Source organism: Rana temporaria, chromosome 2 (genome assembly GCF_905171775.1).
Source record: "Rana temporaria chromosome 2, aRanTem1.1, whole genome shotgun sequence".
Classification (NCBI taxonomy): domain Eukaryota; kingdom Metazoa; phylum Chordata; class Amphibia; order Anura; family Ranidae; genus Rana; species Rana temporaria.
In genome coordinates this window covers 298756962-298781305 of record NC_053490.1, presented here as the reverse complement: position 1 = coordinate 298781305, position 24344 = coordinate 298756962, and the positions used below count along the sequence as shown (strand labels likewise).

At 43.3% G+C, this 24344-nt stretch overlaps 1 protein-coding gene across 3 annotated transcripts in view; it reads left to right on the top strand.

Annotated features, from left to right (window-relative positions):
* The window catches only part of MECR (mitochondrial trans-2-enoyl-CoA reductase), a 49192-nt gene that overhangs the window by 18583 nt on the left and 6265 nt on the right, over positions 1–24344 (top strand). For all 3 annotated transcript variants that reach the window (XM_040337279.1, XM_040337278.1, XM_040337280.1), the window contains exons 2-8: positions 2216–2313; positions 9294–9425; positions 11254–11397; positions 11473–11575; positions 13031–13133; positions 13209–13282; positions 15634–15694. In XM_040337279.1, the coding sequence (XP_040193213.1) occupies positions 2216–2313; positions 9294–9425; positions 11254–11397; positions 11473–11575; positions 13031–13133; positions 13209–13282; positions 15634–15694 (715 nt within the window). The remainder of the gene's footprint in view (positions 1–2215; positions 2314–9293; positions 9426–11253; positions 11398–11472; positions 11576–13030; positions 13134–13208; positions 13283–15633; positions 15695–24344) is intronic.

The following is a 24344-nucleotide window of genomic DNA, read 5'->3' as shown; positions in this document are numbered from 1 at the left end:
ACACATGGTCAGATTTTCCAACAACAAGCTCACATTGAACATTTGTTGTTGGAAATTTCGATCGTGTGTGCGCGGCATAAGTATGCAAAATGTATCATCACTGGAGTTCAGCTGAGAGTCGAGGAATGTAGACACAGAAATGTTGCTTGTGTGTAAAAGCTGTTTTAAAGCGGGGGTTCTCCCTAAATTTTTTTTTTTTTCTAGCATGTCATTCAGCATAGTAGCGCGAGCTACAGTATGCCTTTATATTTTTTTTGTTGGCGCCGTACTCACTGTTTAATCGCGTAGTAAAGTTTCAGACTCCCCGCGGGGAATGGGCGTTCCTATGCAGAGGGCTCGTGATTGACGGCCGGCTATGGCGCGTCACGCTTCACGAAAATAGCCGAAATAGGAGTTTGCTCTTCACGGCGCCTGCGCAGTCAGCTCCGATGTCTGTGCGCAGGCCCTGTGAAGAGCCGAGACCTACTCCGGCTATTTTCGTGAAGCGTGATGCGCCATAGACGTCCGTCAATCAGGAGCCCTCTGCATAGGAACGCCCATTCCCCGCGGGGAGTCTGAAACTTTACTACGTGATTAAACAGTGAGTACGGCGCCAGAAAAAAATATAAAGGCATACTGTAGCTCGCGCTACTATGCTGAATGACACGCTACAAACTTGTTTTTTAGGGTGAAACACCACTTTAAGTCAGCCTGTTATTACTTTGAGACCAATAATATGCATTCCTATTGGGAGGGACGAACACAAGTGCAAAATCAAAGCCGCACAAGCAATAAAACAAGACTCTGTATGAGCCAATTCAAACTGATAAAAAAAAAAAAAAAAGCAAAATGCAAATATCCATGTACCGTATAAGCCAAGTTTTTTTAGGACTGAAAATACCCCCCTCTGCTTATACTCGAGTCTGTGTATCTGAAGGGCCGTGAGCGTCCATTGTTTCAAAGTCACGGCTTTCCCCTGGTCCCTTCCGTGATAGGCATTTCCCAGCAGACACTGTGTTCAGTGTTCCGCCAATCACGGATGTCTTTTCATCCTCGGACAAGAGAACGTCCGTGATAGGCAAAACACTGAACACAGTGTCTGCTGGGAGTCCGAGGATGAGAAGACGTCCATGATAGGCTGCTAGGAAACGCCTATCACGGAACGGGACCAGGAGGAGACCTCGACTTTTAAACAATGAATGGATGCCCGCAGCCTGCAAACATTTCAGGTACACTGACTCGGGCACAGTGAGGCGTGCAAATGGGTATTGTTGACCCTCTTTTCCGCTTACAGTGGCTTCTGCGTTCTCATCCTAGGCTTATACTCGAGTCAATACGCTTTCCCATTTTTTTGGGGTAAAATTGGGTACCTTGGCTTATACTGGAGTATATATACGGTACACTAGTTCTACATGGGTGTTAAGGTCCTGCTAGTGGTGGAGAGACCAGGCACGGGGCTTCAGTCTGACTCTGGTTTGATGTTCCTGCGGCCTGCCATGACTGTTCTCTAGGGGCAGGCCTTTCTATAAAAGGAAAAAGGGGTTACTCCTGTACGTTCTTGCAGAACTTCCCTTCTTTCTTATTGTACAGGTGGATATAGTTGGGCTGGTTCTGATACATTGTCTTTGGGGAGGAATGTGACAGCTATGCCTTTTGTTTTGCGTGGATATCTATGGTCTGGATCAACTTCCAGGTTTTGTGTTTCTTTATTTATTTATTTATTTTACAATAGTGTATTTAAACCCAAAAACAAATACAATATATTGCAGTTTACCAGTCATAAAACATGGTGGCTGTTTTTTTTGGTTTTGTTATTCCAGCAAATGCATAAAGTACTCTTTGGTCTTGCCAGCAATGACCTTGTCACTTTCTGTGAGCTGAAAAGACCAAAATGTTTTTATCCAATAGCCATTATAAAAAAAAAAAAAAAAAAAAAACAGTAATCAGGTTAAGTCAGTAAGGATGTAAAAAAAAGAATAACAAGGATGTATGAAGTGCAATAGTACAACGAAAACAAAGTATGCAAATAGATGTCATAAAGGACAAAATAGTGTAGAAAGCAGAAAAACCACGTAGTAGTCAATGTTTTCCATTTCTTTAATATGACTTCAAACAGAATTCTGATCAGCTTCTATAGTTTGCTGTGCTTTTATCTATGCTCTTTATATTTTTACATGTATAAATGGGGATTTTTCAATAAGTAAATAACACAAATGTTCTTGTATCCTAATTTTAGTTTGCAGAAACTAGAAGTTGCATCACCAGCAGATTATCAAGTGGCAGTTAAAATGTTGGCTGCCCCCATAAATCCTTCTGATATAAACATGATTCAAGGTAAGATATCCTGTGGAAGTGTGAACTCTGAGCGTACAAATGCAACTAACCTAAAAATATGCAAATGTTACCTTTTTTTTTTTTTTTTAAATGATCACTCCACCCAAAAATTGATATTTGCAGTTTTGATAAATGGCGGAGAGTTAAAGTTGAATGCCAGGAAAATATAGAAAGCAATTAAAGGGGTTATAAATATTTTGTGTTTTTTCACCTTAATACATCCTATGCATTAAGGTGAAAAAACACCTGGCAATCACCGCCCCCCCCCCCCCCCCCCCCCCCAGTCCCCATTTTTACTTACCTGAGCCAGTTCACCTGCTCAGCGCGGCCCCTGCTGTCCTTCTCTCCACAGAGTCCTGGCTTTGATTGGCTAGATTGATAGCTGCGAAGCCATTGGCTCCCGCTGCTGTCAATCAAATCCAACGATGCGGGCCGAGTGTATAACTCGGGAGCGCGCCTGCAAGATAACCCCCCCTCGGGAGAGCTTTTCTCCAAGGGGGTTATCTAATGTGGGGAGGCGCCGCAGAAGGACCCCAGAAGATGTAAGCATTTGATTGGTTTGCGCAAAAGTTATAGCGTTTACAAAATGGGGGATAGTTTTATGGCATTTTTATTAATATTTTTTTTTTTACTAGTAATGGCGGCGATCAGCGATTTTTATTGGTACTGCGACATTATGGCGGACACTTTTGACACATTTTTGGGACCATTGGCATTTTTATAGCGATCAGTGCTATAAAAATGCATTGATTACTATAAAAATGCCACTGGCAGGGAAGGGGTTAACACTAGGGGGCGAGGAAGGGGTTAAGTATGTTCCCTGGGTGTGTTCTAACTGAAGGGGGGTGGGGTGGGACTGACTTGGGGAAATGACTGATCGCTGTTCAGGCATTTCTCCCCCTGACAGGACCGGGAGCTGTGTGTTTACACACACAGCTCCCGGTTCTCTGCAACGAGCGATCGCAGGTGCCCGGCGGTGATTGCGCCTGGTGGTCATCTACGTGATCTCGCCCAGCAGAGCCGACCTGCCACCGTATAACTGCGGCGGCTGGTCGGCAAGCAGTTAAAGGAGCTATAAACCCTTGTGTTTTTTCACTTTAATGCATTAAGGTGAAAAAACTTCTGACACTGACCGGCCCCCTTTCTTTATCGTACATCACGGGACACAGAGCGGCATATTCATTACTATGTGGGTTATATGGAGTACCTTCAGGTGATGGACACTGGCAATCTCAAACAGGAAATGCCCCTCCCTATATAACCCCCTCCCATAGGAGGAGTACCTCAGTTTTTACGCCAGTGTCTTAGGTGTTGGTCATGGTTTAGCTTGCCTCCACATCCTTGGGATTAGGTGGGCTAACCGGTTCTGTCCAAAGGCCTCAGCGCTAAAGTGGTCAGTAACCGGACCCCAAACCAAAGGGGTATAGCCCATAATGCTTTTCTTTTTAGAGAGCTGGACCCTGGGCCCAGAACTTAGAAACCTTTGGGGGCCTAATGTTTCTGTTGCCAGAGTGCTATATGGGCCCAGGACAGTGGATCCTTCATAGGAACCCAGGGCCTGAAGGTCAATGCCCCACGGAGATGGGGGAAGATTGGGCCTCTTGCTTTGCAAAGTCCTGCGGCATGGAGCAGGTAAGTGAGGGGAAACTTGCGGAACTTGGTTCTTAGCAGGTTTTTCTGGGGGGTTCACAGGGGACATGCCTAAAGTTATGCGCTGCATCTGGCAAAGTAAGTCACATGTCTTAAAGATAGGATGGCTCTATGTGTTTTCCCCATAAAAGGTGAACTCCCTGGTAGTATTGTAAACATTGAGAAAGAAGCCTGTGTGTGTGTGTGTGTGTGTGTGTGTGTGTGTGTGTGTGTGTGTGTGTGTGTGTAAAGAGAGCTGTGCTTACCTGCAAAGCCTCCAGGCGATTGCTGCCATGGTTTTTCCTCCTAGCCTGGAGACAGGACAAACTGCCTCCTCGTGTGGTCTCCTTGCCCCCACCCCCCCCCCCGCCGGCGGGCGCGCGCGCGCGTCCCCGTGATATGGGCGCAATTTCGCGCCGTTAGCTGAGGGGGGAAGGGCGGGCCAGCATGTTAAAGGAAGGGGCGGCCCTTCCATTTGTTCCCAGCTCAGTGTATGCTGGAACAGAGAGAGGAAGAGACCAGAGCGGCAGCACGGGGCGCCGAGGACACACAGTGGCCGAAACAGATATTACAGTCTTCAATAAGACTGTCCTGGAGCCTAGAGTTAGGCTGTTCTTTTCTATCTCAGCAGTTTTTTGGCAATACTACTAAGGGGGACAGAATGTTTTTTCTCTCTTGGGTTTGAAAAAAAAAAAAAAAAAAAAAAAACATTAAAGGAGTTCTCTGACCTAAAAGTTTTAACCCCCGCTGTGCCCGGGCTGTAAAAAAATAGAAAATAAACTGTCACTTACCTGCCTACGATCCCCCGTTGTTCCGATATCGCCGTCCCGTTCTCCGGTCCCGGGCCCCTTCCGCTTCCTGTGTGTCGGTGACTCATAGTGCGCTCAGCCTATCAGCGGCCGCAGCAATGTCCCGTCGCGGCCACTGATAGGCTGAGCGCACTATGAGTCACCGACACACAGGAAGCGGAAGAGACCGGGACCGGAGAACGGGACGGCGATATCGGAACAACGGGGGATCGTAGGCAGGTAAGTGACAGTTTATTTTCTATTTTTTTACAGCCCGGGCACAGCGGGGGTTAAAACTTTTAGGTCAGAGAACTCCTTTAAAGGGAAAGAAGGCATTTTTTATCCCCCAAACGGGTTTTTGGGCAATACTATTTATAGTTCCAAACACCAATAAGTTAGCGGGCGTACCTCGGTATTGTACCATGGCGTCTGGTTCAGAGGGTACAAGAGGTGGGGATTCCCCCAGAGAGTCTGAGGTCTCGGACAAAGTTATGCCGCTGCTTTCCCGAGAGGGAGCCTTGATGGGACCATCGGGATCTGGGGCTGGAGCTGGCACGGGTCAGTCCAACCCTAGGGTGGTCACGGACGAGGTACTGTCCACCTCCTTAAAAGAGATGGAAAAAAGAATGGGAAAGATGATAGCCAAGGCTATGCGGGGCAGAAAACGGAATAGATCTCCGTCGCCCGAGTGTGGACCCTCAGAGGAGGAGGTCCTTTCCGCAGGGGAATTGGACGACCTCTTGGACAAGGACCAAGCAGGTTCGGGGATCGAGGATCCAGATACAGGGGAGTCTGGGGCAGCCTCCCAAGGGGAGAGCTGGTGGGTTCAAGCCTTAACGGACTTGGTCCATAGTGCATTCAACTTGCCAGTACCAGATCTCCAAGTATCGACTGTTTCAGGGCAGCCATCCTGTCAGCATGGAGCAGGAGGCCACAGGCCTTAGATATCCCTTTGCCGCTCTCATCAAGAGTCCGACAAAGTCTGTGTTGGTGGTTAGACCCTCAGAATCTAGTGAAGGGGAAGTCTTTCAGCCCAGTGGCTTGGAAGATAGTAACCACAGACGCCAGCCTGACGGGGCTGGGGAGCAATTTTGGATGGTTGCACTCGCCAGGGTACTTGGGCAAAGCCAGAGAGGCAGTTGCCCATCAACATCTTGGAGCTCAGAGCTGCTCGACTAGCCCTCAGGGCCTGGACGTCCAAATTGCAGGGGTTCCCGGTGAGAATTCAATCAGACAATGCCACTGCCGTGGCATACATAAATCACCAAGGGGGAACCAAGAGTCAAGCCACTCAGAGAGAGGTGAGCTTGATTCTCCTGTGGGCAGAGGCTCATGTGCCCTGCATATCGGCAATATTTATTCCAGGAGTGGACAACCTTCAGGCGGACTTCTTAAGTCGCCAGACTCTGTTGCCGGGGGAATGGTCTCTACATCCACAAATCTTTCAAGCACTCTGCCAAAGATGGGGAGTGCCGGACGTGGATGTCATGGCATCGAGACTCAACAAGAAGCTAGACAGGTTCATATCCCGCTCAAGGGATCCGATGGCCTGCGGAACCGATGCGCTGGTTTGCCCTTGGCATCAGTTCAAACTTATTTATGTATTTCCCCCGCTCCAGTTACTACCCCGCCTGCTGCGCAGGATCAGGGTGGAGCACATACCAGTCATCCTGGTAGCTCCAGCATGGCCCAGAAGGGCATGGTATTCACTAATCCTGAAGATGGTAGTGGGAGACCCTTGGACTCTTCCTCTACGGCCAGACCTGCTATCGCAAGGTCCGATCCTCCACCCTGCCTTACGGCATCTAAATTTGACGGCCTGGAGGCTGAATCCCTGATTCTCAGGGGTAGAGGTCTGTCTCAGAAAGTAATCTCTACCCTAATCAGAGCCAGGAAACCGGTCTCTAGGGTGATTTATTACAGGGTCTGGAAGGCCTATGTAGGCTGGTGTGAGTCCAAGCGATGGCTTTCTCGCAAGTTTACCATCGATAGAGTATTAAGTTTTCTCCAGCTAGGAGTGGACAAAGGACTGGCATTAAGCACAATCAAAGGACAGATTTCAGCTTTGTCAGTGTGGTTTCAGCGGCCGCTGGCCACCCACTCGCTAGTTAAGACCTTCCTTCAAGGGGTCTTGCGTATTAATCCTCCAGTTAAATCCCCGCTTTGTCCGTGGGATTTAAATCTTGTTCTGTCAAGTTTACAGAAACAACCTTTTGAGCCGTTGGCTGAAATTCCTTTGGTTTTACTGACAAGGAATTTAGTATTTTTGGTCGCCATAGTTTCCGCCAGAAGAGTATCGGAACTGGCAGCCTTATCCTGTAAGGAACCATATCTTATTTTACATAAGGACAAGGTCGTTCTCCGCCCTCATCCTTCCTTCCTACCGAAGGTTATATCCAGTTTTCATCTAAACCAGGATTTTGTATTACCATCCTTCTTTCCTAAACCTACTTCCAGAAAGGAAGGGTTGCTGCATACCTTGGATATTGTCAGGGCCATGAAGGCCTATCTTAAAGCTACAGAGAAGATCCGGAAAACAGATGTGTTGTTCATTTTACCGGATGGGCCCAAGAAGGGGCAGGCAGCTGCAAAATCCACCATCTCGAGGTGGATTAAACAGTTAATCACTCAGGCCTACGGCTTGAAAGGGTTGCCTCCTCCAGTATCATTAAGGGCTCATTCTACTAGGGCCATGGGCGCCTCCTGGGCAGCACACCACCAGATCTCTATGGCTCAAGTTTGCAAGGCGGCAACCTGGTCTTCTGTCCACACGTTTACAAGATTCTACCAGTTGGACGTAAGAAGGAATACTGATACAGCCTTTGGGCAGGCAGTGCTGCAGGCTGCAGTTTGAGACCCTCGGATTCCGGGGGCTCCCTTTTGAGTTAAATTTAAAATTATTTTTTCTCAACTAAGTTGGATTTATTATGATTTGAGTATATCTCTAAATTAAATCCTTTTGTCTTTGGAAGATGTTCTCCCTCCCCTCATTGTAAGCATTGCTTTGGGACATCCCACATAGTAATGAATATGCCGCTCTGTGTCCCGTGATGTACGATAAAGAAAAAGATTTTTAATACAGCTTACCTGTAAAATCTTTTTCTTGGAGTACATCACGGGACACAGAGCTCCCACCCCTCTTATGGGGACCATTTTGGGAGGCATACTGCTTGCTACAAAACTGAGGTACTCCTCCTATGGGAGGGGGTTATATAGGGAGGGGCATTTCCTGTTTGAGATTGCCAGTGTCCATCACCTGAAGGTACTCCATATAACCCACATAGTAATGAATATGCCGCTCTGTGTCCCGTGATGTACTCCAAGAAAAAGATTTTACAGGTAAGCTTTATTAAAAATATCTTTTTTTTTCAGCTGCCCCTGAACTCTCCTCTGTTATCTTATCAGTACATGTACACAGGGTCGTTTATAGTAACTCACGTTTAGCAGCATTTTGTTTAGTCGTTTCAGGAGAGGTTAAACAACGTCCCACGTACATGAAGCCTAAGGAGGTCCCAGATTATTATTAGAAACTTCAACAGGAAGGGTAATTATAGCAGAGAGATTTTGGTGTTGGAAGGTCCAGGGCATATATACTGTATAAAGCCCAGGACTGCTACAGTTCGAGCTCCATCACTTTTGGGTGAACTGATTCTTTATACATACAATTTAGGCTTGCTATGTAGAGTTTTTAAAGTGGTTAAACCCTTACATATACCCAGTGAAGTGACTGGCCTCATGTGATACACAGAAATGAAGCAAATCCACCTACATAAGTTGTACCTGTTTATCTGCTGTTTTCTCATTTCTGCATCCAGTCAAAGTCCAGAATTTATAAAGCTTGTTTGAGGGCTCAGAAAAAAATAGCAGATGGCTCAGTAAGGAGAGAGCTGATTGGAGGGAAGGGACACACCCCACATTACACAGCACACAGGAACAGAGCTGAAGCTGTCAATCTACTGAAGGTGTCTGCTATCACCATTTTTCTTTTGGTGTCAGGAAAACTTATCAAATGTGATTCATGCACATAGTAGAGGAACAAAGAAAGCAGCAGTCAGAAATGACACTTGGTGCTCTGGCTTGAGACAAGTACACACTATAAAGCCCTGGTCTCCAAACTGGCTGCCCTTTGCTTGCCTTTATCCCTTGGAGCGCTATTTCTCTCATAGACACCAATGATGGGGCATTGTTACCGACACCAGTACAGTTACTACTAAAGTGTGAAGGATAGTAAACTGGCCCTTTGCTTAGAAAGTTTGGAGACCCCTGCTATAGAAGGATATGCTTTTGTTCAAATTTAATGTCTGATGTTTACAACCACTTTAAGGTTCTGTGTCAATGCCTTTGTGCTTGTGTTGATGGTATTAATTTGTCACCAGTTTGACATGCTTTTGAGGTCATTCAGAAATCATTGACGGGTGTATTTTAAAGTTTGTAAAAAGGGTGACCACTTTTAAGGCGGGTTTTTCATTTTCATCAGATATTCCAAATCTATTTTAAGCAAAGGCCTTCCTGGCTGATAACCTTCTAAGTGATAACATTGTGCAATAACATATGTTTTCCCAGGAACTTATGCTTTGCTGCCCCAGTTACCAGCTGTAGGGGGAAATGAAGGAGTAGGCGTGGTGGCAGAGGTTGGACATCATGTGTCTTCATTGAGGCCTGGAGATTGGGTCATTCCAGTGGATGCTGGATTGGGTAAGAAAGTATCCACACTTTTTTTTTTTTTTTTTTTTTTTTGCGTTTAACAGAATATTATTAGCAGAAGACATTTAGGATGTTTTCTACACTGAACGTTTAGAACCTAGCTCCATGTTTTAGTGAACTCTGACTAGTTTGTTTGGACCATGCCGGTCCAAACAATTTGTTTCACGAACACCTGCAGTGACTGTCGGCAATGTATAAATTGTATGTAACCTCCAGCTCCCAAAATAAAATAAAGTTTGGTTGAGTGCTGCTCAACTATTCACAGTAAGCTTTGTATTTTGTGAATGAATACAAAGCTTCCTCTGATTTAGCTGTGGCGAAGATCCTGACATTGTCCATGTGTCAATCGGATAAAACTTTGTGTTCATTCAGGAAATACAAAACTTCCTGTGAGTGGCTTAGCTGGCTTAATTTTTTCTGGGAGCAGGACAGGAATTCCACGTTCTGCTGCCGGAACACAGCACTGTATATAGCTGAGGGTACATAAAGCGCTTACAGCTGCTGCATGTCTAGGTGAAGGAAAGGGTTCGTTTGGACCAGCTTGGTCCAAACAAACTTTTTAAAGCTCACTAAAACATGGAGTGAGGTTGTAAACCTCAGGGGAAAAAACAAACCCTGCAAGACACAGGCATAATGAGCTAGTATGCATCGCATGGGGGTATTTGAGGACTGAGGTTGAGAACCACGGCTCTAATCTCAACACTACCAAAAAAAATGTTTTTTTCATTTTAGATACAATTTAACGCCATATCAGTGTTTTTAGTTGGAAGTAGACAATGAAAACTATGCACTTTGAGCATATCTTAGGGCAGGGCTCGACAAATCCCGGGCGCCAGGTCACCATGGCGACTAGAAATAGGGTCCTGGCGACTTGGCTTGTGAGCTGGCGCCATCTGGTGGTTAGCCGTTGGTATTACAAGTTAAGCATTACAAGTTAAACAGCAATTCTAATGTAATTTTTCACTATTTTCACTGCCATCGTCTTCCCTCTAATTAGAACCCCCAAACATTATATATATTTTTTATCCTAACACCCTAGAGAATAAAATGGCGATCGTTGCAATACTTTCTGTCATGCCGTATTTGCGCAGCGGTCTTACAAGCGCACTTTTTTGGGAAACAATTACACTTTTTTTTTAATTAAAAAATAAGACAACAGTAAAGTTATCCCCATTTTTTTAATATTATGAAAGATGATGTTACGCCGAGTAAATTCATACCCAACATGTCACGCTTCAAAATTGCGTCCGCTCGTGGAATGCCGACAAACTTTTACCCTTTAAAATCTTCATAGGCGACGTTTAAAAAAATCTACAGGTTGCATGTTTTGAGTTAGAGAAGGTCTAGGGCTAGAATTATTGCTCTCGCTCTACCAATCGCGGTGATACCTCACATGTGTGGTTTGAACACCGTTTACATATGCGGGTGCTGCTCATGTATGTGTTCGCTTCTGCGCGCAAGCTCGTCGGGACGGGCCGCGTTTTCTGGCTCCTAACTTTTTAGCTGGCTCCTAGATTCCAAGCAAATTTGTCAACCCCTGTCTTAGAGCCTCACAGGGTGGGGTTTGTTTTTTGGTGTCAAAACTGTACTGTTTTTAAATTAAAGAAGCTACTGCACAAGCTTTTGTTATATCCAGAGAAAACAATCTGATAGCCGTACATTTTTTAAACATTCACTTCATTTAGCATGTATTCCATATTCTAATTTTTTTTTTCTTTTTCTGTATATATAACTTGCTGTGTTTTTTTGCAAAAAAAAAAGCAGGTACATTTGTTTTATTTTTCTACTGTGACTATATTACACAAATATTGTTCTCCAGGCACATGGCGTTCAGAAGGAGTTTTCAGTGAGGCAGCACTAGTACGAGTCCCAAGTGACATATCCATAGAAATAGCAGCGACTCTGAGCGTTAACCCCTGTACTGCATACAGACTGCTGTCTGATTTTGAGACTCTGCGACCAGGTAAGTGTTGAGAAACCGTGCTATCACAGATGGAACAAAAACACTTCACAAAGTGTACTTCCTTCTTTTTCACAGGTGATTCAGTTATACAGAATGCCAGCAATAGCGGTGTTGGTCAGGCTGTTATACAGATTGCAGCATCATTGGGCATCACTACCATTAACATAGTAAGGGATAGGTATGTACTCCTATATATTATGTAATAAGACGTTTGTAACTTCTAACCAATCAGCATTGCAAGATTATAGTTGAGGAAGGAAACCTTGATCAAGGGTCTAAAATGTTCTCTAATACCAAAGGTGAAAATAAGAACCCCCCCCCCTTTTTTTTTTTCTCCAAGCTGAGACAGATGTAACTTTCTCATCCGCATATACAGTGGTCAGGCCAGCGCAGGGTGCAGAAATGAAGGCCACTGTCCCTAGAGTCATATATTTTGGTCCAAGGTAACAAGATATGAGGAAGATGTTGTGATGCAGTTAGTGTGTTTTTAGTCATGATCAACATGTTAAAAAGTCATTATTTTAACTAAAATTCATCCTTCTGGGATCTAAAATAGTTTCTTTCAAACTCATCAAAAAGTGCAAATTTTATTCTGTGATTGGTCCCTTTTTAAAAAATGTATGTTTCTGGAACAATGACATGCTGCAAATTGGTTTAAAAAAATAAAATAAAAAAAACGGGGTGTAAGTGTTGCCAGGGAAAGAAAAACTCGAAGTGGCTGTCAAACTGATAACTTGGCACAGCAGATTAAAGCGGAAAAAAGTTGTTCTCCCAACTTTGTCAGAGCACTGGCAGTTGTGCACTGCTTTGTGTATCAGTGGCTGTCAGACAACGGAGCTCCACTGATATGGAGAGCCAGGTTCTAGTGTAAACTACAGGACTAAGCTGTCAGTTTGATATCTTTGGTCCTGCACAATGCAGAACACTTCTGGGCAGTGCAGAGAAAAGAGAGGCTTTGCTCTATCAGTTGCTCCATTGCCAGCAGAATCCTTAAGTTGGGTGTATCTTCTGCCTTTGCCCTGCTTGAATCTAGTTGGCATCTGAAACTTTCCTGAGGCAGTGCTTTCCTCAGTTTGCTTTTATAGATGTGTCCAGTGTACCTTTTTTACTTTAGAATTAGATTATGTTTTAGGTGTCACGCTTTTATCAATCCAAAAAAGTCACAGTATTGCAAATCTTACTTGATAATCAATAGACAGTGTTTTTTTCATTGCTGTATCTTTATTAAACAAATGTTTTAACAATCATGGTTACTAGGTAGAGAAACTATATGAGCATTCTAGATTAATGACATGTTTAGAAAATAATTCTGCTGCGGTATAGCCTGATCAAGATACTTCTGGCTTTGAAGACATCCAACATGCTTCTATATGCAGCACACGACCCCCCTCAGCATCCAAATCTGAAATTTTATGAAACCATGGATACTCCCATGGAGATCCCTAAAAAATGTAAAGGTTGTTTTGACAGAAAAGGTATTCTTTTGACAGATCTTATTACTAGCTGTAGTAAGTTTAATCTCTGTGTAGTCAACAAAGGACGAAAGCACTATTAGAACTGTTGTATTCTGATCACCGTATTGATATTGTAGAGGATAACAAGCCTTCTGAGAGATGTATCAATTTTTCTGCAGGCCAGAGCTTCAGAACCTGGTGCAGAGACTTCATGATTTGGGAGCTGATCATGTGATCACAGAGGAACAACTGCGCAAGCCAGAGATGAAGGATTTATTTAGGGTAAGACCAATCATCCTGTCCATTATACATATTGCTGATTCCATGTCTTTGATGCCATAATTATATCTTTTGCAGACTTGCCCCCGCCCACGTTTAGCATTGAACTGTGTTGGTGGGAAAAGCACAACTGAAATGCTGCGTCATTTAGAGTAAGTAGCCTTAACTCTTTCATTACAGGGTTCAGCCTCCCATTTTTCACTTTAGGTGGCATTTTTTATTAACTTTTTGCTTAAAGTATAACTAAAGGCAAAACTTTTTTTTTTGGATGTAGTGGAGAGGGCTTAGAACCTTTGTCGGATTTTATTGATGTCTGTGCCCCCATTAGGGAGATTTAACCTCTCTATTTGTCCTATTTACCATCATCAGTGAAAGTAAAAAAATCACAAATTTTGGGCGGTCCCCAAAAAATTAATGGAGGGGAACTCTTTTTAAGTTGGACACTAGTTCTGGTGACATGGGGGTCCTCCAAAAGATTCCCTTAATTTGCAGGGATTTTCTCTCGCTTCCTGTTTTGGTTATGGCATAGGAAGTAGTTTAATTCTCGTCAACGGGACACAGATGGCAAAAATAAACCTGATTTTGTTTCATAAGAGCTAATATTGCACACAAATACAACGTAGCTTTCAAAAATTTTTAATTCTTAAAACGTGTAACCGAGTATCATACATTCTAAGAAACAATCTAAACATTATAGCTGGTAGATTAAGGCCAGGTTTAGTCTTTAAAATTGTGAACCCATTTAATTTCCGTTTGCAGTGACAATTTAATAAAATTGCCCCCTAGGGTTTTGATGGATCTTGTCAAAAGCAAAAAATGAAATTGAAGAAGACTCGCAATGGTGAACAAGTTCACCATGCCTGTCTATTGGTGTTAAGTGACCAATACTAACTAAAACACATGATCACAAATCCTGCACCACAATGGGCACTTTGTTTTACCAATATAGAATCATTCACACCGACACTGTAGTATGTAAATTATGCCATCAGTCCATTAACTGTTCTATTCTTTTGTCCCTGTGTCAGACGGAAAGGTCCAACAATTTAGCTAGTGAGATGGTGTGCTATCATAATTTGTTCAACTGTTTATATAAAAGGCAACTCTTGAGATAAATGCATGATGAACAATGACTAACCTCTTAAAGTGTAGTTTATTGCTACAATAGTTTCTAAGTATACCGAAAAGGGATTAGGTCTTAATTCTGACTTCATGTGATTCTGACTTGTTTCGAGAGATATAGGGGTTGATTTACTAAAACCGGAGCATGCAAATTCTAGTGCAGCTCTGCGTGGAAACCAAACGGCTTCCATGTTTTTTTTGTCAAAGCTTAAAGCGGTGGTTCCCCCTTAAAAACAACTTTTTTTTATTCCACTGCCCCCCCACATTCCATCACGATTAAGGCACATATTTTTTTTTTCCTGCTGTACATACCTTACTACAGCATATTCACCCGTGCATCCGGGTTGCGAGTCTCGCGGGAGTGGGCGTTCCTCACATGCTGTTGATTGAGGTTTTGCCCAAAAACTAGCTCTCCCCCCGTCGCGTAAGCCACGTCACGATTGGCGAAAGGAGCCGAACGGCGATGCGCATGCGCAGTATAGCGACGACTCGCCGTTCGGCTCCTTTCGCCAACCGTGACGCGGCTTACGCGACGGGGGAGAGCTCGTTTTTGGGCAAAACGTCAATCAACAGCATGTGAGGAACGCCCACTCCCGTGGGACTCGCAACACGGATGCACGGGTGAATATGCTGTAATAAGGTATGTACAGCAGGAAAAAAAAAATATGTGCCTTAATCGTGATGGAATGTGGGGGGGCAGTGGAATAAAAAAAAGTTGTTTTTAAGGGGGAACCACCGCTTTAATTGAACAAGCTGAAGTTAGAAGCTGGCTGGCTACCATGCACAGCTGCACCAGATTTTGCACTCTCCAGTTTTAGTATATCGGCCCCATAGTCTTTCTCAGGGGTGCTAACAAATTGGTTCAACACTTATTTATGTAGGATATAGATGATGCACATTGTAGTATAGAATTGTAAACATGGATATAGATAGTGAGTACATATACAATTTCATACAGTGTTTCATGAAGATATTAACTAACCCAGCATAGGCTGTCCAAAGAGAAAGTACAGTTACCCAGCATAAAAGCAAAATGTGAGAGAGGATGCTGTCGTCCACCAGGCCCCACCGTATGGGACTTACTGGAGGCACAGATAGATCAGCCCTCTACATAGTACAAAATATATTGCTATAAAATGAAGAAGCGGAAAGATGGCACAAGTATCTGTATGTAGCTCCACTAAGCTGCTGCTGGGACCTATAGCTGGAGCTGTGCCTCTTGCTCCGAGCAGCCTCTAAATAGGCTCTGTGATAGACATCAGTTCGTTGACATGTGCCATTTTGTCCTGTGTAGGCAGTGAGGTTACACAGTAAATTAAATTGCACAGGATGTTCAGATGTAGTAGAAATTAGAGTAATCATGTTTGTTGTTGGCTTTTAGTTATGGTGGCACTATGGTGACCTATGGAGGAATGGCTAAACAGCCTGTTACTGTTCCTGTGGTGAGTAATCTACTATCTGATATTTAATGTGGAATGTCTGTATGTGCTGGAGGAATTTTATTGCTTTCTACCTCAAACTACTGAATTTGTGTGTGTGTGTGTGTGTGTGTGTGTGTGTGTGTGTGTGTTATATATATATATATATATATATATATATATATATATATATATAACACACACACACCGTACAGAACAAAAGTTTGGACACACCTTCTCAATCAAAGAGTTTTCTTTATTTTCACGACAATGAAAATTGTAGATTCACACTGAAGGCATCAAAACTATGAATTAACACATGTGGAATTATACATAACAAAAAAGTGTGAAACCACTGAAAATATATTTCATATTCTAGGTTCTTCAAAGTAGCCACCTTTTTTGCAGCAGACACATCTCTAGAACTGTTAAGAGGAGACTGTGTGAATCAGGCCTTCATGGTAGAAAATATCTGCTAAAGAAAGGCAACAACACAACACAAGGAATGCACATTAGACCAGTGGAAATCTGTGCTTTGGTCTAATGAGTCCAAACTTGAGATCTTTGGTTCCAACCCCTGTGTCTTTGTGCGACGCAGAAAAGGTGAATGGATGGACTCTACATGCCTGGTTCCCACCGTGGAGCAGGAGGTGTGATGGTGTGGGTGTGCTTTGCTGGTGACACTGTTGGGGATTTAATCAAAATTGAAGGCATACTGAACCAGCATGGCTACCACAGCTTCTTGCAGCGGCATTCTATTCCATCCGATTTGCGTTTAGTTGGACCATCGTTTATTTATCAACAGGACAATGACCCCAAACACACCTCCAGGCTGTGTAAGGGCTATTTGACCACGAAGGAGAGTGATGGGGTGCTGCGCCAGGTGACTACCTCTTGAAGCTCATCAAGAGAATGCCAAGAGTGTGCAAAGCAGTAATCAAAGCAAAAGGTGGCTACTTTGTAAAAATGGCAGTTAATAAAAGCTGCATTATACTTGGTCTGTTAACCTGTTTGCTGAAGCTTTGCTGTGTAGCAAAACTCCTGACACCGATACTACATGATACCACAGACTGGTCAAAGAGTGGGTCTCTGTGTTCTTGATTCCAATGGCTCTGGCTAATTAATGTAACGGAGGTGGGGGTCATGCAGCCTGGATAAAATGTTAAGAATTTTGTATGGGCGAGATTCAAGCTGGCCATAGTTTTGAATCTTGGTGTTCAGTAGCACTTTAACCCCCTCCCCCGCACCTTTAACTTCTTGGCACCCCTTTAATGCACATGTGTAGCAACAAAGAGCTTGGGCTTTAACACCTACATGCCTCACATATAGTGGGTAAAATACATAAGTATTGATAACATCACCATTTTTCTAGGTAAAATATATTTCTAAAGGTGCTTTTAACATGACATTTTCACCACATTTTGGTAACAACCCATGCAATCCATGCGTGCAAAAACCAAAACAAATAAGTTCAGAATTTAAGTTATGTGTAATAAAATGGAATGGCACAGGGAAAAAGTTTTGAACACATGAAAGATGTACAAAAAGTCATGGAAAGCCAAGACACCAGCTGAAATCTATCAGTAATAGAAAGCAATATTGCCCCTGATAATTACAGCTGGTTTAGTCAACTGGTGTCTCATTACCAAGGTGTCACACGAGAAACATCTCATGATAAGTAAAAGCAAAGAGCTGTCTCAAGACCTTTGCAAAACATCCTGATGGCATAGGTTACAGTAGGATTTCTAAACTTCTGAATGTTCCAGTTCATCAGAGTTGAGCCAAGGAACGCTTGTGGAGAGCTTCAGGAAGATCTGGAATTGGCAGGCACGATTGTTTCAAAGACAACAATAAGTAATACACTCATCCGCCACGGCCTGTATGCACACTCACCACGCAAGACTCCATTACTGAAGAAAAAGCATGTTAAAGCGGCACAACATTTAGACAAGCCTGTAAAATACTGAGAGAATATAGTCTGGTCCTCTGAGACCAAAATTGAACTCTTTGGATGCCATAATACAAACCATGTTTTAAGGTCAAACGGCACTGCACATCACCCCACAAGCGCCATACCAACGGTGAAGTATGGAGCTGTGAACATCATGGTGTGGGGCTGTTTTTCAGCATACGGTATTGGAAAACTTCATATCCTTAAAGGATGAATGGAAAAATGTACCAAAACAGTCTTGATAAAAAAATCTACCAAGACATCCTTGATAAGAAAAAAATAATAATCTTCCATCCTTGATAAATCTGCTGCCATCTAGCAGGATGATGAAGATGAAACGAGGGTGGACATTTTCTTTTTTTGTTTACAAAAGTTTATTGAAAATTTTCAATGAAGAAAATAATAGTAGTAATACATGGACAATCATACAGGTTGACAAAGATAGAAGTCAGTACAAAGTTGTTGAATGATAGGTAAGAACATATGTGGGGTACATTGCATATCATAACATCAGAAGTAGATATTGGTAGAATCAGTTGTCTAGTAGGAGTTGAATAAAGAAAGCTCACTGAAAGGTATATAGGGTGGGGTTAATAGTGTGGTGGGGTAATCCAACATGACCATTTAGTGTTATAGGTCTGAATGCTATCATTAAGTGTGTGATAAACTTTTTCGGAGAGCTTGAGGGTTTCCATTCTTTCAAGTACCTGAGTCCAGGAGACACTACTAGATCTCCAATTGAGTGCAATCATCCACTGAATGGAGCTGCATAATGAGTGAAATAATCTAGTAGAGTGGGTGGGAATCTCTGGGATCTTGTCATATAATATACATATTTGGGGGGAGGGGGTGACTGTATGGCCCGAGGAGTCTTTGAATCTGGCAGCCGCCAGATTCCAAATATGACTTAAGGAGGGGCAGCTCCAGAAGGTGTGTAGTAGTGTGCCCGGTTCTGTACAGCCTCTAAAGCAGTTCGGGGAAACTGAGGTATAAAATGTATGTAGCTTTGTAGGGGTGAGATACCATCTGGTAAAGAGTTTCGTTGGTGTTTCTCTGAAGGATATGGCCTTGTTACATTTTCTTAGATTTTCTGCCATGGCGTACCATGTATCAGGGGTGAAGGTAGTGTTCAGATCATTCTCCCAGTGAAGCATTTGATTGGATTTATCTTGTAGGTTAAGGTTATTAAGGTAGCAATATATGCGGGAGATCATCCCTTTATCCCTGGATGAAGAGATACATATCCTTTCAAATGTTGTGTTCGTGGAGGGAATGGTGAGAGAGAAGTGTTGGGCATAGAAAGATTTGATTAATTCATAGTTTTCTAGTTCTCTGGAGGGTAGGCCATTTTCTCTCTGTATCTGTGTAAAGGGTTTAAATACCCACTTGGCTAGAAGTGAGGATAGTGTGGTGAGATTGTTATCAATCCAAGCAGAGAACCTCTGTCTGTTGTCAAAGGCGAGCCTAAGCCTAGGATCACCTAAGAAGGAGGTTAGGGGAGAGATGGGTGAGGAGAGAAGATAAATATCTTGTGCAACTATTCTGTTAAGTTTTGAGAGTTTTATGTATGGAATGTTGTTGGACCAAATAGTTCCCTGAAGATGGAAAGGGAGGATCGAGCTAGCTTCGAATCTTTTCCACGGTAAATCATATGAGGGGGGGAACCATTGGGAAATCTGGGATAATTTAGTAGCTAAATAGTAGTGCCAGAGATTTGGGAGTCCCAAACCACCCATAGACTGGGGGCGGTGTAAAAGTGCATAGCCATACCTAGGCTTTTTATCTGCCCATAGAAATTTATTTATTGTTCTCTGCAGGCCCTCTATCTTGGATTTGGGGACTGTTATAGGGACTGTTATAGGGAGGGAGCGAAAGTAGTAGAGTATTTTAGGTATAATAGTCATTCGAACTGCACAAACTCTTCCTAAGAAAGAGATATGATATGAGGACCATGATTTAAGAAGGTTTTCAATACGAGCTATAATATGAGGGAAGTTGGATTTATAGAGTAGCGAGTGTGAGGCTGTAATATTAACCCCCAAGTATTTGAAAGAGAGAGGGCACCAAATAAAAGGGAAGTTTTGTTGTAATAATTTTTGCACATCAGAGGGAATATTAAGCGAAAGGGCAGAACATTTATTGGCGTTAATTTTAAGGCCTGATATATCATGGAATATTTTTAGGGTATCTAGGAGGACCGGTATGGACAACAAAGGTTCTGAGATGAATACTAAAGTATCATCTGCATACATATTTATCTTAAATTCTGAGTCATTTTTAATATATCCTCGGATATCCGTATTGGATCTAATGGCCTGTGCCAGGGGCTCTATGGCAAGTGCAAATAAGAGTGGGGATAGTGGGCAGCCCTGTCTCGTACCCCTGCCTAGTGGGAAGAAGTTCGAGTTATTGCCCGGAATTTTAACACGAGTCTGGGGTGAGTGGTATAAAGCGTTAAATCCTTGCAGAAATTGGGCTGAGATTCCATATCTCGGGAGAAGATCATTTAGGTAGGACCAGCTAACGCTATCGAAAGCCTTATGGATGTCGAGGCTTAGGAGACAGGCTCGCTTGGAATTTAGATTGGCGTCTTGGACAATGTTTGTTACTAATCTAATGTTGTCTACTATTTGTCTACCTGGTATAAAACCAGTTTGATCTGGGTGAATTAGGGGGGATATAACCTTAGCTAGTCTGTCAGCTAGTATCCTACCAAAGATTTTTAGATCGTTGTTCAATACTGAAATGGGACGATAATTTTGGGGGAGAGTATGGTCCTTGTCTGGTTTAGGGATCAGGGAAAGGTTCGCAAGGAGCATCTCCTCTGGGAAATTGTTACCCTCAAGGATGTGATTGAAAAGGTTTGTTAGGTTGGGGACTAGAAGAGGGGAGAATTTTTTGTAATAGGAAGATGTGAATCCGTCCGGACCAGGGGCCGTGGATGTTTTGAGAGACTTTATAATTTGGGAGATTTCATCTGTGGTGCAGGGACCGTTTAGCGAGTCTTTTTGGTTTTGATTTAAGGTGGGAAGCTGGAGGTTGTCCAGCCAGGATTTGGAGAGAGCATTTGGTCTGCCACCTGAATCGGATAGCAGATCTTTATAAAAGGTGGTAAAAAAATTTAAAACCTCTTGAGGATGTGTGATGAGGTTCCCATTATTATCTCTTAATTTGTATATATGGGTGGGGTTTCCATCCTGATTCAGCTTCCTAGCAAACATGGCTGATGGGGAGTTACTGTGCAGAAAAAACTTGGCCTTCGAAAATCTCAAAGATCTTTCGGTATTGGCGGATAGTATTGGGTCGAGATCCCGACGTTTAGCCTGTATCTGGTTAGTAATATCTTGGGAAGTGGAGTGTTGTAATTTCTTGTACAGTTCATTTAGATCATTAGTTAAACTTTTAATTCCCGCTAGTCTCTCCTTATTTTTTGTTGCCGCAATTTGGATAATGTGACCCCTCAGGACCGCCTTATGGGCAACCCAGAGGGAGGTAGGGGGGGTGTCAACATTTATATTTTCCAAAAAATAATTCTCAATATGGGTAGTTATAGCGTTCTTGATGTCAGGATTTGTTAGGAGTGAGTCGTTAAGTCGCCAATTATATATAGAGGGGACCAGGCCTATGTGGGACGTGTAAAACGAAGTAATGTCATGGTCGGACCAAGGACAGGGGTGTATGTGTGCTTGTGATGAGTTGGCTAATAAAATTGGGGTACAGAAGATGTAATCCAGCCTGGCATAGCAATCATGAGGATGTGAATAATGCGTATAGGATTTAATACCAGTGTTATGTGCTCTCCATGAATCAATAAGTTGGAACTTGTTAATGAGTCTGTTAATGGATTTAGAAAATGCCTTAGAGGAGGGGGATATCCTGCTCCTATCTAGGGCAGGGTGTGCGGCCAGGTTGAAGTCACCTCCTAAGATGACATGGGGGGCTTGAAATTTATCTAGGATGTCAAAAAATTTGGAAAAGAATGTAGTTTGAGCATCATTCGGGGCATAAACAGACGCAATTGTGATTACTTTGTTGTTAATGGTGCCTTTAATAATTATAAAACGGCTATCTGGGTCTTTATAGATGTGTTGAATGTCCAAAACCACTGTATTTCTAATAAATATCGCTACCCCTCGTGTTTTATTGGTAAAAGTTGTGTAATGATATTGATTATATGATCTGTTAAAGAAGGTGGGGTGTTTAGAAGTGGCAAAGTGGGTTTCCTGGATTAGGACAATGTCCGCCCCCAGTCTTTTGTAGTGTTGAAACGCCTTTTTCCGTTTCTGGGGGGAATTAAAGCCTTGCGTGTTGTGAGATATAATTTTAAGATTCATGGTAAAACCTTACATGAAATAACTTCTGAAAGTACGACATCTTTATATATAGTTCCAGGGGCGGACCACAGTCCCGACCGGGCCCGTATACAGTTCCTGTCAGGAGTGTGGTCAGCAACCCCGTGGGTATCAACAACAATTCAAAATATAAATGCACCTTGGTGAGCAGCAAATTATATGGAAAACTAAAGCAACAGTAGTATAGCAATGTATGGGTCCACATGTCTTGGGGGTCATGAACCATGTAAAACAAACGTGAGGTCTCATAAGCCTCTAGAGTGAGTATCATAAATCTGTTTAGGAACATACAGATAGTGGGGACAGAGTAAAGTCTGTCACTAAAATATAAAACAAAAAAGAACAGAAAGAAGGACAAATTGTCCTTATCCCAACAGCCGACCGGGTGAAGCCCCATATGGAGATGGGGCAGCAGCCGAGTGTAGCTGTAGGGGTGGGGTCAATCAAGCGGCGGCGGGTGCACCGGGCATTTTAATATTTTAAGATTAATGCATTGTGGTGGAACTGTCCATGTCATATATAAGGTGCAACTTGCACCAATAACCGTTATAGTGCGTATTGTGGATAATTATAGATATCGCAAACAATATCACCACTATAGAGTGTAAAATATACGCTTCAGTTAGATATATTAAGATTGGAACAAAATGGTCATAATGAGATATAACCACAGAACAAATATAACCACTGGCATACTCGGTGAGAAATATATAACTGAGTGTGTAAAACATAACCTGATGGGGTAACCACACACACTCGGTCAGTGTGCAGATCCATACAGTCCAACAAAGATAGATTCGGAACTGGTGAGTAGTTTATGAAGTTCGCTGTTGTATGGATGGATGTATTTGGGAATCTTGAGGTGTCTCTGGTGAGTATTTCCATCTAGAGGAGGAGAAAAACAAAAACAAAAAAAAACAAAAAACAAAAGGAGACCCCGACCAGCATGCAGGTACAAGTAAATCAGATATAGGGCATGCCTTAAAGAATAGGTTAGATGTTAGGACTGTTCATTGTCCATGATGGACTTAGTAGTGCTGGTTCTGAAAGGAGTTGATTAGTCTTCTTTGATCCCTCTGGTTGCGTCTGGTTGGAGGAGTAGACCAGATTGGTGAGGGCCTGGGCGTAGATGGGGGGCGGATTTGGGGGTCTTGGGCCAGCAGGCCCAATTTTATTAATAGCTCTTTGCCCTCAATGACATTAAATACTGTGTATGTTGATCCGTTGTGTGGGATCGTGAGCTTAAATGGAAATCCCCATCTATATTTGATTCTGGCTGTTTGTAAAACATTTGTGACCTCCTTCATCCTACGTCTTCTGTCCAGGGTGGCAGGGGATATGTCTGGGTATAGCTGGATTCTCTTGCCTTCCATTGTAAGATTGGGTGTGTTCCTGGAGGCCCTCATAATGTCCTCTTTGACCAGGAAGTCTCTCATGTACATGATGATGTCTCTGGGGGGGCTATCAGAGGGAGGTTTAGGGCGAAGTGCCCTGTGAATTCTGTCACAAGTGAAAGCAGAAGGGGGTTTATCCGGCAGGAGGTTATGAAAAAATGTTGTTACTGCTGGCATAAGGTCTGTGATTGATTCAGGGACCCCGCGAAGCCTGATATTATGGCGGCGATTACGGTTGTCAAGGTCCTCGACCTGTGCTTGCATAAAAGCAAAATTGTCAGCCAAGTTTTCGTAATCCTTCCTGAGGTCATTGTGAGCCAGGGAGAGCTCATCATGTTTGGTCTCTAACATGTCAGTACGGTTGCCTATGTTAGCTATTTCTTGTGATAAGGCTGCCGTGGAGCTATGAACCTCCTTCTCAATTTTGTCCACCAATTTGTTAAAAATGCTGGTCAGGCTAGCATCCAAGTCTGCTTTGGAGAGAGGGGCATCGTACTCACTGTTCTGGTGGTTAGAGTGGACGTATGGGGATGTAAGTTCTTTGTAGGCCTGTGATCCCTCGTGCTGTCCGGCGCCATCTTGGGACACCTTGCTGTGTCTTTGCTCCATATCAATAAGGAAGTTTGTGAGGCAATGGCCGGAGCTCCGTTTCCCCTTCTTCCGCGCTGATGGCATGCACAAAGTGTTCCCACAGGGGTGCTGGGTGAAATCGCCGCTGAAAGTGCGTTTTAGCCCTGGGTAATCCGCCCGGAGGGACCGCGACCAACGGAGCTCAGCTCAAGCGAGTCCTCCCTGCATCGCGCCGCGCATGCGCCCCCGAGGGTGGACATTTTCAGCGGGACAATGATCCCAAACTCAAAGTAAGAGAGAAAATAAAGCCGCTATAATGCCTGCCTGACTTGAATCCAGTATAAAATCTATGGAAATAACTAAAGATCAGAGTTCATAGAAGAGGCCTACTAAACCTTCAAGATTTG